Genomic DNA, 14,640 nt, shown 5'->3' with positions numbered 1-14,640 from the left:
TATTTTAAAACTTTGAATAGATGTTATATTTTCTTTTGGGTATGTCTAAACCAAGCTAAAAATATACTTTACTCCCCCTCATTTCTTTAGGAAGGGTGGGGGCGATTGAATGATCATTTTTCTTCAGAAAACATTTCCCTACCTGTGCATCTTAATAACCTTTATCTCAAACTAATTTTTTACAATTTTAATCAAAAGTTTGAATTTCACCTTTTTTTTACTTTTGACAAATATAAAATTTGAATTTATCAGAAATATATATTTTCAATACTTTGATAAGATTTTTAGGAGAATTAAATTTACATATTTGAATTATTCTTTTACACCTTATTTTATAATTTAGATAAGGGATGTATGGTATACGAACAAAGTTAGGCATTTTGTTTGGTTGTTAATTGCCTTCAAAATTGCTGAAAGTCCTTACTTTGTAATTACTTTTTGTAAATTCATAATTTGGGATAACGTCTTTTGAAATCCGGACTTTTTTTGGTTTTAAAAATTTTGCCGTCATAGTTTTCCATGTCAAATAATGAAATAATCTTGTCACTACAAAAAAATACTTTTCTGCTATGGCATATCATCCCTGAATTTAAAAATGTGTATGATGTAATATGTCCTATTAGCTCTAAATTTGACTTTTCTTATTTTAATATATGCATATGTCCAATTGAAGCATATTTTTTTTTATACATACATTTACATTAAAAAAGTTGGCTTTTTTTGAAAGATAAAACTTCATATTGGTCCATAGGTCCCTAAAGTTATGTTTGGCCTAATATTCCATTATAATAATCAAATATTTTAACCTAATTATCACATTATAGTATTGAAAATATATCTTTTAAATTGATTTAAATTATTATGCAAATAATGAGGTTAAAGAAACACAATTTGGCTGAAAACTCAACATGCTTTAAACACAGTTTTGTTATGTGACATTTGTAATTTGAAAGCATTGACACTAGTATTATTTAGGTATTTTAAAACTTGTGTAAGTCTTGAATAATAAGATTTAAAAAAAGGTTTTGTTCAAATAGCAAAGATAAATCAATTTATTTTATTTTGGTAACATCTTACTATTTAAACAGTTTTTAGCTTTTTAACTTTGAGTGTGAGTTTTTAACAGACAGTTACTTTGATTTTTTAACATTAATTAACTAACAGAAATAATGACCTACTGACAACAGGACGTGTATAGTATATTTCACAGTTTGTCAAGATTTTATATTTTACAAAAATTGATAAAAAAAAAAGAGATTTTTGCCATGGAGGTAAAAAAAGTACATAACTTCTAAGGACGTCCAATAGAAACCCAAAAAAGTTTTACTTAACTTTGAAATGAAAAGTAAGGTGTGGGAGGAAAGGGAAGTTTTTGGAAGGGCAAATCAAGGTGGTTTTTCCACCCATCTAAATAAATATTCGTGTTTAGCTACAGGACTCTTCAGTTTTTGTGTGTAAAGTAAGTAGAATTAACCAGTATCATATATATCTTATAAACTTTTGCAGGGCTTGGCAACTATTCAGTCACTGAGTGGCTGCGTCTGCCGAACCCTGATTATATATCTTGAATCTGTAAAAGTAAATTTAAAACAAATTAAACTAATATATATTGAAAATTATAAAACAAAAATTAAAATAAATATTAATCTCAATACTTATTTATTTAAATATCTTGACTTTTTTATTTTAAAAAAAATACAACAAATTCTAAGACTTTTCTGACACATATAATGTTTTGTGATTTTTTTGTCCTATTTTGCACAAAAATGATAAAATAAGTGGTTTAAGCATCTTTTTTATCATTTTAACATTTTTAGGCTTATACATTATTTAATCATTGAACAATTGTCATAATTTTTACTTTTTAAGCCTAGAAATCTGACTCGCACTTTGAAATTGTATTGCTTTTCTATATTACTTTATAAAAACAATAAAAAACCTATTTTAATAAAAAAAATCAATTAATTTAAAACATAAATCAAATTTAAAACACTTTCAACAATTGAAAATAAATTCAAATAAAATTAATTAAAGATTTAAAATATTTTATATTCTGTATTTGCACCAGTATTTAAAAAGTTATTCAAGAATGATTTTGAATTTAATTTCTTAAATTATACAATTTGATTTCAGAAATTAAGGTTAAGTAGTTTAGAACAGTAAAAATAACATATATATAATTTCCTTTAATATGTAAGAGCCCCGTCTTTGCTTGCGTGGCTGTTAATCTAACCTAATATAACAAGGGTATTTTAAAACAAAAGTATTACTTTATGTTTTCCCTAACCCCCTCCCCCCCACCCTCCTTATTTTTTATAAAAAGTGAAAATTAGGGATTAGGTAGTTTTTCTTCTTTTTAAATTCCTAGCCCATGTTGGGAGAGAAACCCTGTTGGTTTTATGCCTGGGCTACCAAAACGTTGCGGGGCTATTCAGAGCTGGATCTTTAAATCATTTAAGTGGTGAGCCAGATCGGGATGAGCCGAATTTCAGCCAATCACAGCGCGGCATTTCATAAAATGCTGTGCTCTCATTGGTGGAAAGTTAGCTCACCCCGATCTGGCTCACCACTAAAATGATTTAAAGATCCAGCTCAGTACCCAATATGATAAAACCTCACCAGACCTAACGTGTTACGTGGGATTTTCTCTCCTAACTCTAAAATTGTTTACTTAAAAATATGATACAATTCTTGAATAACCTTTTTATGATTTGATTTGAAAAGTAAAGGTAATCTAAAAAATGAATTGTTTATTTTAGTAGATGAAGTAACCGATAGTTTTTTTTAGAAATATTATTTTATTAAATTTGATTTGATAAGTAAAAGAACCCTTAACTTTTTTTGACAACTTTTTTTAGAATGCTTATTACTTTTCTTTGTATTAATATGCACAAATCACTTTATGCACCTTTTATATTTTGTTGCTAAAGTCATGTGAATCAAATTATATTTAAAAAACAATAGCTTGAAAGTCAAAGCTAATAATGGATTTATTATTACTCGGATATTACAACAGATTTTCATGTTCTATAACAAAGTGAACTCTGTAGCGGTCTAAAATAACAATCTCCCACATCCCTCTCCTTTACCCCATCCCCTCCTTCTGGATAAATGCGAGGGGATATTGCATCCTAAATTGAGGACGATTTTTCTCCTGTCATAATATCCAGGTATATTTTACATCCATTAAGCTTATATGAATAATCAATTATGATAAAAAGTTTTGCTTTAAAAACTTAGATTTGATTATATGACTTTAGCTCCACGCACTAAACATATATTTGCACAAAATCTAGCACCTGCTGTACGTGTCTCCGCACTCAATATCTGCACCTTTTCGTACTTGTTTTATATCAGCACATAATTATTTATTGCATCGTATCATAGACAGATTTCCGCGGATAATAAGAAGAAAAATTAATTAAACCCAGTTTTGTCAAGCCCGAGGGGCCCAAGGCCCGGGCTAATTGTACTGGTATAAATTTTGAGATTTTTATTTTATTATTGGTGGAAAATTGTTTGTAATACGATGTTATACATAATGTTTTACTATGGCTGGGAATTGGTACTGTCACATATGTTTCTGTAATAAATATCGCAATTATAAGTCCATTTGTTATGTCTTATTTTTACAATAATTTTTATATAATTCATGTATAATCTACCAATTTTGTTTCCAGTTTTATTTTGATTAAATAAAAGTTGTATAGTGGAAACCAAATTTCAATAGAAATGTAAGTCCAAAATTAAATGTCTTTTTTCCAGTGATATATTGTCATTCATTCATATGTCCGACCATGTTTATCCATTAATTTTGTCCGAAATTGTATTAAAGATTATTAAATTAAACCAATCCAGAAAACAAAAAAAAATACCCATGTTTATGCACAAACTCCCTCCCCCCCAAAAAAAGTATCAATAAATTGATAAATATTTAGGTTTTTTTCTTAATATTAAAAGAAAATTTTCCAAGACCCCAAAATAGCATGGACTTAAAATTATCAACTCTTCTGTAAATGTCAATCTTATGATTTTTTTGCTAGGTAACTTTGGAAGTAGATGCAGTGCACAGAGAGAGATGGACAAGTCCTGGGGTTTACAGTCTGCTAGCCTCCTCATATGTAAGTTACTAGTTGCTTTGTCTCTACATTCTAAGGGGAAATATAGCCTAAAACCGCCCCAAGTTAGTTATAAAGTATCAATAAAAAGTACAACCAAAAATGAACCAGTATTATCTAAAATCGTCAGACAAATAAATCTTACTAAATTTATATTATAGAATAATGTTTTGTTTTTTTTATCGCATAGTATTATAGACAGCATTCCGCAGAAAGAAAAAATATGACATTAATTTCGGTTTTAAGACTAGTATTAATTTTTTATAAATGATTGTCTATATGATTTTTCAATACCAGTTCTAATCCAGCAGATATTAGAAGGTTTTGAAGCCATAACTCGCTTACCTTTACTTATACCATGTTAGACACGTTATTCTTAAAAATGTTTGCTATGACAAAGTCTTTAACTGTCTTCAGGCTATCTCACAATAGAGACAAATAACTGATAATTATTTCAGAAATAGACCAGAATCAGATAATAGTTATTTCTCGCATCGTATTATAAACGGCTTTCCGCGGATATAGAATGTACAATTATGAGATTAAAACTAGTTTTTTTAGCCCCGAGGTGACGAAGTCACCGGCTAAAAAAACTAGTTTTAATCTTATTATTGTACATTTCTATATTCGTAGAAAGCTGGATATAATACGATGCTAGACATAGTTTTTTCGTATGGATGAGAACCGGTTCCTATCCACCGGATTCGAATGAATACGAGAAAGCTACTTTTAATATTTTGTAGGTTTTCCTTGGAGGTGTGAGCACAAAATTTGTTGAGATAAACAAAATTTTTCAGTATCCTGAAATATCCAAGAATTCTAACTTTATTGGATGCTTCAAGAATGTAAGTTATTTTTTGGAAAAGCGACGCTACCAAGAAAGGGGAGGAGGGACATTAGACTACACTAGTCCCCAAAGTTTTATAATAGGGTTTTTCTTATTCGTTGGATTAACAACTTTAGAGACTTGTAATGAATTTTGATTGGTAGGTTCATTAAGTTGAGTGTCCAAAAGTCTCAACCTCTAATTGCATTCTACTGAAGGGGTAATTTTGTGTATCATGATTGTGGATATACATTTATTTATCGGCCATCGTCATATCCCTTAGATCCCCGGACGCCACCACACTCATGTTAACAAGCTGTCCCTCATAGTGCCTTAATGAGCACTGAACTATTATTTTTTAAAAAAATTAAAAGGGGGCCTTGTTTTAGGTTTGTTGTTTGTTAAGGTCAGGTTATGTTATGGCATATAAGACATTGGGTAGGTATGCGCCCCGCAAAGTTTTTTTAGAAATAGTTTTAGAATTAAAGGCGGGTGTGGATTTCAGTGTTCGACAGGCACTTTATGGAAAATTACCCTGCTAGTCTATCCGCCAGTCTGTCTGTTTGTTGAACTACAGTTAGGAAGGGATGTTTTATCACAATAAAACTTTTGTACCGCTAATTATAATGTAAGTAAAAATATGTCTTTGTTATTTCTAAAAAAGATATGAGAATAAAATACATACCTAAAACTTTTATCTAAAATAGTTTCTTTCTCTTTTATATAAATATATTTTGTATTCTATTGAGGAAATAAATTAATTTAGTTTTCCTGTGAAATAGTTTTTATAAATTCAACTTTTCAAATCAGGATTCCAAGAATTTTAAAAGTCCTATGGTGACTATTCATATGAATATGTTTGTCTGTTTATATATGTTTTTTTCTCATCAATTTATCTGTTGTTAGCGGCTACGCCCCCAGGACATCTAGTTTATTTTACTATCAATATATCTGGTTGTTTAAGCTATACTACAAAATTTACATTAAATACCCTACAGTTTTAGTCTAAAGTAATTAAAATTAATCCTAATCACGCTCAAATAATGACAATAAGAATAATTATTTATCGTATTATAAACAGATGTCTGCGGATATGAAAATGTAAAATTATAAGATTAAAACCAGTATTAATTGTCCATTTTTATATTCGTAGAAAACAAGATATAAGCCATACCGGAAAATAATTTCTATTTAGGCTGTACTACAAGCGGATGGCATAAGATTATTTTTAATCAAGCTGGCTAAAGAAGAAAGTGCTCTAGTGTCTGCCCATGGAAAGTTTGAGTACAGGTAATCCTTAATATTAGAAACCTATATCTACTATGTAACAATATTATACTTTTGATATGTTATTGTGAGTAGGAATGTGTGTGTGTGTGTGTGTTTGTGTGTGTGTGTGTGAGTGTGTGTGTGTGTGTGTATGTATGTAAAAAGTTTATCCAATTAACTTTGACTGGAGTTGACCTGCTAAAATGAAAATCTATCTTTCTATCTTTAATAGCACAGCTTCTCTATAACTATGGTATGTACGAACGCCCGTAAGTCAAGTATTTTATTATATACATATTTAGTTTTTGTCAACAATTTACAGATTGCTAATACTGCCTAATTTTCTAATAAACCTAATTAAGCCTTTTTTTTGATTAAATAAACTTATTTGATATTCGTCTATCTAATTCAAAAAAACTAAAAGTAAAAAATGGAGGTTATTATTATAGGACTTTTTTTTCTTGGGATGGTTGAGGTACTCTTACCCTTCCTTGGATCTTAGAGAAGCCCCACTTCAAAGAAGAACCATATAGGTTCAGTAGTTTGTGAGATCCTTTGATACACATATAAAAAGAAAGACAGACACACAGAGAGACATCATGATACCTTCATATAAGGATTAAATGTCCTCTTTCCTCTATGATTGGCTTTAGGCTATTTTTCTATGGACACAATAAAACATATAGATAGCATTATAAATTGTAATATTAAAACTTTTGTCTGCTATGTTTACCATAGAATAGCTATCCTTATTAGACATATAATTCATAGCTATAGAGTATATACGCTATCACAACAATGTATATGTTTTGACAATTGATATATCATTACTTGGATGTCACACCAGATTCTCATGTATTCTAGTAAAGTGGTACTTGTAGCTGGCTAAGTTAAATCCCATCCACCCAATGAACCCTTCCCTTCTACTGAGTGAAAGAACTGACCAATAAATATGGCTCATTCTAGCAACCTAACTTAACGACACATTTTCCTGTGTCAATATATCCACAAATATTTTTTCCATTGTTGTGGCCTACTCTGGTGTTCTGAGAATTCTAGATGATACAGCACTTTTGGTTGCGCAACCTTTATCCACAGGAGTTAAGGATACCGGATAAGTAAAATACAAAAGTAAATAAGTAAATACAAAATATAATTTTAAAGCAGAAGAGGAGAGAGAATAAGAGAAAGACAATATGAGTTAAAAAGAAGAATAGAGGGAAAAAACTTTAAAAGGGAAAAAGAAAGGAAAAATGATAGAGGAAAAAATTGTAATGTATAACTACAAAAAAGGGAAAAAAGGGTGTTCTAAAATTTTAATGGTAAAGATTATATAATGTATTTAAAAACACCAAGTCAAAAATACATTTTTATTACTGTCACAAAAAATGTCTACTTTATTTCTGAGAAAATAAATAATTGTTATTACTTATTCTTACTAATACAATAACACAAATTTATATAATAATATTTAGATTCCATTGACTTTTTTATTTTTTTTTTGCAGCTAAGGTCTGTCCGTACGTTTTGTTTTAATCGAGTAACTTTAAACCTCTATCTATGTTAGGCAAGAAAAAAACGGTAATTAGCACTAAATGTATTTAAAGCCTTTGCAAAAATGATATATTACTATTCTCGAGACAGTTTACAGATCTTTTGCATCAAACAAAAAAAAACGGGAATAGTCCCTTTCGTAACGTTCGTTGTATTTTTAAAATGGCTTTTTTATAGGTTATTTTAGGTTAGGTTAGGTTATATTGGGTTAGGTTGTTGTCCCACAGGGTTAGGTAATTGGCCCTGCAGGGTTAGAGATCCCCGCAGTGGCTAGAAATAGGAGAAAAGCTACTGTGAAAAATACGAAGAATCGTCCCATAAGGTGCGATGTTACGAAAGGGACTATACCCCAAAAAAACTTACCATATTATTAAGAGTGGATTCGTGGGTTTAATGAGTTGGTTGATTTTGACTGGGGCGTTCATTCCACTTCTGAAGTAGATAGCTTAAAACCTACCAAGGGCCCACATTACACTCACAAATTAAATGTAAAAACGTCTTATTTATACTAAATCACAATTTAAATGAATACACACTCAAAAGTCCTTTTCAGGGATTTATTGACAATATCTGCAATGAAAGAATAAACTAGATTATATTTACTTTTAGATGTGCTGACCATTCAAACAACAATATTCAAAGAGATGTTATACTGGTAAGAATAGATTTTTTCAATCCAAAGATTTCTTTAAATTAGCACACCCTGCCTTAACCAAATAAAGGATAAACAAAAATTACCATGAAAACGGACAATGCAGCGTTCAAATAGGACCCAGAGACAAGTAGAATCCATTGAGAATGAAATCCTAGCTGTTCCTTCTTGCCAGATATTTCAATTTTAAGATTTAAGCTGAAAAATCACAAAATTCGCCAAATATACAAGGCAAATCTACTTTTAATACAGAAAGATGAGATCCATTTTTTTTGTTAATCATGCTTCTGATACACTTTTTAAATCAAATATAATCTTAGTTATGTAAAATCAATGAAGCAGTTGTGATTTGACTTGAATCTTGTTAACTTGTCTTTGTGTTTTACTTGTTTTCTTAATCATAACAAACATCAGGGAATAGAACTCTTTACACAATGTGTATACAATTAGAATAGAGATGTCTAGAAACACCCTCTGTAAATCAGCCAATAGGATGACACTGGAAGAACAATCTGGCTATGCTATTGCTAGAGATGTGTACAGATTTTGGCTCAAAGGTGTAAAATGTTTCATTTTGTTTGCATAATGAGTCACCTATAAATATAAGCATTTCTTAGTTTAAAACTTTGCTTGAGTAAATCATATCTATTCTCTCATATAATATGAAACATATGATAAAACATATAGTAAGTAAAATTATGTGGAAATATTTTGAACTAATTAAGGGCTGAAACTTCCCCCAGTCCATGGGTTTGGGTGGGGCTAACAATCCTTCCCTAGAAAAAAACCTGCTTATGTTCAATCTGCATTATTTTAATGGATTGTATATAACAAATAAAAGAAACAAAGGTGTTTGTATGCTAGAATTTTTTTTAAGTTTGACACATTTGGTGTCCAGTTTGACCATATATTAGATATTATTATACAGGTCATTTGGTTCCTTGACTGTATAATGATTATCCAGGCTTCATATATTTGATATTGTGTTTTCAAGTATTTCTATAATATAAATATGCTAAGTAATAATCTAAAATCAATCTGTTTCCTTTAGAGGCTTTTCTAAATTAAATTTGTTTAACATAATGAAAGAATAATTATGATTGTAACAAATGTACCTTTGGTCATTATGAATTAAAGTATGTCTATTGCTCTGTTTCTCTAAGGTTTCCTTCAAGTTATTGTTTCTTCTTTCGTGGTCTCTTCTGCTTTAAGTTGTTGTATAGCTTTAAACTTAATAAAAACTTGCTGCCTTGGTGGAACCTAAAGTCTGTGCTGAGTGGGAATATGATCATAACAATAGATGGAGGAGAGGGATTCTTCTTACTTTAGTTCTCAAGACATCCAAAACTCCATTTCCCTGATCTAACTGTTTGGTACCAATCAGAGATTTAGAAGATTAACTCCTTCTGGTTGATGAATATAAGTCAAGATTTTTTGGTCTGTTACATCAAGTTCACTGAAGATCTCAAGCTTGCTAAACATAGTGCCGAATCTTAGGCTACCCTATATGCTAGGACTAGGACAAACAGTGTAGTATATCTAGATAGTCAAACTGAACCCATAATCTGATTTATACAATGCTAACTCTTTCCTAAGAAATACAACAATAATACAATATTCATAGTTGACTTATTATTATACTAGCGGCGACGCCCCTAGAGGCCTCTAGTGCCACTTTAAATAGTTTTTTTGTTCCAGTCTCTACCGTACCTACCAATGTTGCATTCAAGTCTCTCTTTAAGTCTCTATGATACCTACCAATGTTTCATTCAAGTCTCTCAAATACTTTTTAAAAATTTAGATTTTTCATGATTTCTCATGGGAGGGTGGTGGTACCCTCCCCGTAAATAGTTATAAACCTTACTGGGACTTATGAGAAGCTACCCTGTTAAGGAGAACCTGATCAGTTCAGCAGTTAGCGAGATTCTTCAGTACAAACACACAGACAAACATCCTGTTACGTTAGTATAAGGAAATTGTTTTATGTATTTCACATTATATGCGGGAATACATTTTTACAGGATATGATTTACCCAAGCAAAGCATTATCCTAAGGAATGCATCTATTTATAGCTGACTCATTATAAATGAAAACAATTTGCCCTTTTGAGCTAAAATCTTTTCCTTTTTTTACCACTAAAAAAAGTCAGATTATTCTTCCAGTGTCATTCTATTGGCTAATTTATAGAGGGTGTCTCTAGACATCTCTATTCTAAGAATTCTATGCCCTAATGTTTGAGATGGTTAAGAAAACAAGTAAAACACAAAGACAAGTTAACCAGATTCAAGTCAAATCACAACTGCTTCATGAATTTTACATGGTTAAGATTTTATTTGATTTAAAAAGAGTCCTCACAGGTATGATTTATAAAAAAAAAGTATCTTATCTTCCTGTATTAAAAGTAGATTTGCCTTGTATATTTGGCGAATTTTATGATTTTCAACTTAAATCTTAAAATTGAAATATCTGGCAAGAAGGAACAGCTAGGATTTCATTCTCAGTGGATTCTACTTGTCTCAATGTCCTATTTGAACGCTGCATTGTCCGTTTTCATGGTAATTTTTGTTTATCCTTTATTTTGTTAAGGCAGGGTGTGTTAGGTTAGCACAGCACTAAAGATACTTAAGATACTTAATGATTTTTAGTAGCGAAGCTACTCTATAATTCATTTTGTCCGTCCGTCCGTCAGTCCGTCAGTCCGTAACGCTATGGGGGAAATGGGATTTACTCAGCTCCTATAAAAGATAGAAAGCTGAAATTTATTGACAACATTCCCATCATTAAGGAGCACAATTAACTATAAAACATCAATGGCGGTCGGACGGCTTTTTAGCAGGTTTTAGGCTATTTCTTTATTTTCCACATTTTTCCTCATATCTTTGATGCGATTTTCAAAATTTTTTCAGTTAGATATATTTAAAAATTAAATTTTCCGTCGTTTAAAGAAAACAACAATGACGGTCAGACTGCCTTTTTGCAGGTTTTTGGCTATTTTTATATTTTTTACATTTTCCCCCATATCTTTGGTGTTTATGGTCCGATTTGTAAACTTTTTTCAGTTAAAGATATCAAAATTAAATTTCCCTTCGTTTGAAGAAAACAGCAATGACGGTCAGACTGCCTTTTTGCAGGTTTTTGGCTATTTTTATATTTTTTTACATTTTCCCCCATATCTTTGGTGTTTATAGACCGATTTTCAAAATTTTTTCAGTTAAAGATATAAAAATTAAATTTCCGCTCAATTAAAGAAATCAACAATGACGGTCAGACTGCCTTTTTGCAGGTTTTTGGCTATTTTTATATTTTTCACATTTTCCCCCATATCTTTGGTGTTTATTAATCGATTTTCAAATTTTTTTCAGTTAAAGATATCAAAATTAAATTTCCCGTCGTTTTTAGAAAACAACAATGACCGTCAGTCCCATCCACGAAATTTTGTGCTTCGCTACTTATGGATGTTGTCATCCTTGTTTTGGACGTTATTCTGTTTTATCAGAGGATTTTATACAATCAAACATTTACAGCGAAACTGCTATTCATAAACTAATAAGTTTAGAATAAGGGGGGGGGGGGTATTCCAGTACTCTATATTACCTAATATTATAAACGGCTTTCCGCGGATATAGAATATACAGTTATAAGATTAAAACTAGTTTTTTAGCCCCGAGGTGCCGAAGGAACCGGCTAAAAAACTGGTTTTAATCTTATGATCGTACATTTTTATTTTCGTAGAGAGCTTGATATAATTCGGTGCTAGACATAGTTTTTTCGTATGGATGAGAACCGGTTTCTATCCACCGGATTCGAGAAATAAATTTTTAGGGACAAGTATATGAGGATACAACCAGCGGAGCTGTTACTTTTACAAGACCCCAAGCATTCTTGGTAAGCTTTGGTTTAGGTTTATTATTTCTTGTTTTGTGGCTATATTAAGGAAATTAGTAGCAAACAGTAATTTGATAACTTAGTATAAAGTTTTAAAATCCAAATTTCCATTCCCAAATATGAAACTATTATAACAATATAATATAATCTACAAGTTTTGTAGTGTCTATTTCGGATGCTTTAACTTATGCCTATAAATGGATCACTGAAACCCACCTACCTTTATTCCAAATTATTGAAGAAACATATTCTATCCCCTACGGGCAATATCCATGTGGGGTTCTCCTAATTCCCTTTTTAAAGTTAGCTTTCAGTTCTTATTTCATATGTATAAGGGATATCCCTTTAGAAGATAACTTAAAACTATTATAGATTCAACCATCTAAAACAATTCTTGACGTAATAATAAGTATGAATAGTATAAATGAATTATGTTCAGTCTGTTCCCGGCTTTGGAGATGAACGCGTGAGTCAGTTATCACTGAGGATAAGAACACTGGAGCCTGATGGACTTATCCTCTACTCTGCTGGACAGGTACGTATACATCTATCTGTCTATTGATATACCTATCTATCTATCTGTCTAAATATCTGTCTGTCAGTCAGTTATCATTGAGGATAAGAACACTGGAGTCTGATGTACTTATCCTCTATTCTGCTGGATCTATCTGTATATTGATATGTATATCTGTCCATCTTTATAATGCATCTGTCTGTCAGTTATGCATAAGAATAAGAACTCTAAAGCCTGATAAAGTTATCCTCTATTCTGCTGGACAGTCATACATTTAACTATCTATCTCTCTGTATACCTATAGATCCATCTGTTTGTCTAAAAGTTATTTATATAATTATCAATAATTTATTTACAAGACCTTTTTGAAAAAGTCTTTCCTAATTTACTGTCATTACTGCGCTATTTACTGATAAAGATACTCTTGTTAAATCTTGCATTATTTTTTTTAGGGAGGACATTTCTTTGGAATAGAACTTTATGACAGCCATCTGTGGTTACATTATAATCTGGGCACTGGGCATGTTAAACTAAGAATGTCAGGTATCTATCTATCCATTTTTCTATCTATCTATCTATAAATCTATCTATCAATCTATCTATTTATGTATTTAACAATCATCTATTGTTACATTATAATCTGGGAACTGGGCATGTAAAATTAAGAATGCCAGGTATCTGACTATCTTTCAATCTATCTATCAATGTATATTTCTAACATATATAGTTACATTTCTGGGGACAGGACATGTTATACTTAGAATGTCAGGAATCTATCTATCTATCTATATATTTATCCAAATATCTAAAGCATGATCCATAGAAAAATATTTTTTTAGGATTTATAGCCCTTTTTCTTAATGTATCTAGTTATCTGGGATTATCTATCAATATATCCTTTATCTAGTACCTTTCTATCCTAGGTAACCGAGTAGACGACGGACAATGGCACTACCTAAGTCTAACACGGAAGGGTGGAGAAGGAAGCTACAGCCTGGACAATGAGAATCATCAGTTTAACATCCCTGGACAACCTAAACTTCTTAAGGAAATTTTACACTTTACAATCCGGATTCATTTTTCTTAGATATGTCAATGATTCTTTACTACAAAATTCAATTTTGTCTCTTGTTAAAAAATCCTGTTCAGTTTACTTTTAACACCCAGTTAAACTACAAGGTTAATCATATTATTTCTTTCTTTAGCAACATTTTCTGCCATTATAGTTCTACAAATTTATTTTTACTTATCTTTTAATATATAAATTAAATTAATATGATTTATGTCATTTAGACTGAAGAGGGTGCAATGTCCACTTAAATATATAAAACATAAAAAACATTTATTCAGTGACAGATTACGCCCCGTCTTACGAAGCAGTACATACAATAGTACACCAAGCTACTGCTTAGTACCAGGTGTACTTTACAATTTTTCATAATATTTATAAATTTAAATTGCATGACTAACACTAGATGTTATGTGTGGCACTGATTAGGCTTCCCTAAAAGTAGGAATATGCGTATCCGAGATGTTTGCATTGCCTTTTTTAGGTTGGCATTAAAATAATAAGAAAAATAAGAAATAATAATGTCAAAATAAATGTAGGTAAAATTAAATGGACAGGGGAAAAAGAGAAGGAAAGAAGGGTTACAACAAATTTTAAGGCTAGTTTTTCTTAAATTTTAAAACCATTTCTGTAATTAATAATGTAAGGTTTTTAATAAATCCAGGCAAATCAATATATTTTAAGTACATTCATTACATTCTTCAATATTACATTGTGTGTGCGAATGGGGCGTTTGTCCATAATTAGGTATG

General features: G+C 30.7%; 1 protein-coding gene across 1 annotated transcript in view; it reads left to right on the top strand.

Annotated features, from left to right (window-relative positions):
- LOC145324527 (neurexin 1-like) overlaps nucleotides 1-13,906 on the top strand; it is a 45,177-nt gene extending 31,271 nt beyond the window's left edge. The window contains exons 12-20 of the mRNA XM_080167110.1: nucleotides 1,430-1,459; nucleotides 4,044-4,121; nucleotides 4,862-4,963; nucleotides 6,140-6,234; nucleotides 8,377-8,422; nucleotides 12,243-12,305; nucleotides 12,745-12,840; nucleotides 13,272-13,362; nucleotides 13,743-13,906. Of these exons, the coding sequence (XP_080023236.1) occupies nucleotides 1,430-1,459; nucleotides 4,044-4,121; nucleotides 4,862-4,963; nucleotides 6,140-6,234; nucleotides 8,377-8,422; nucleotides 12,243-12,305; nucleotides 12,745-12,840; nucleotides 13,272-13,362; nucleotides 13,743-13,906 (765 nt within the window). The remainder of the gene's footprint in view (nucleotides 1-1,429; nucleotides 1,460-4,043; nucleotides 4,122-4,861; nucleotides 4,964-6,139; nucleotides 6,235-8,376; nucleotides 8,423-12,242; nucleotides 12,306-12,744; nucleotides 12,841-13,271; nucleotides 13,363-13,742) is intronic.
- Nucleotides 13,907-14,640: the final 734 nt, after the last annotated feature.

This window comes from Acartia tonsa, chromosome 7 (assembly GCF_053477335.1).
Source record: "Acartia tonsa isolate MP-2025a chromosome 7, ASM5347733v1, whole genome shotgun sequence".
Taxonomy (NCBI): Eukaryota; Metazoa; Arthropoda; class Copepoda; order Calanoida; family Acartiidae; genus Acartia; species Acartia tonsa.
Note: the sequence above shows the minus strand (reverse complement) of the source record. Positions and strands in the feature narration are given on the sequence as shown.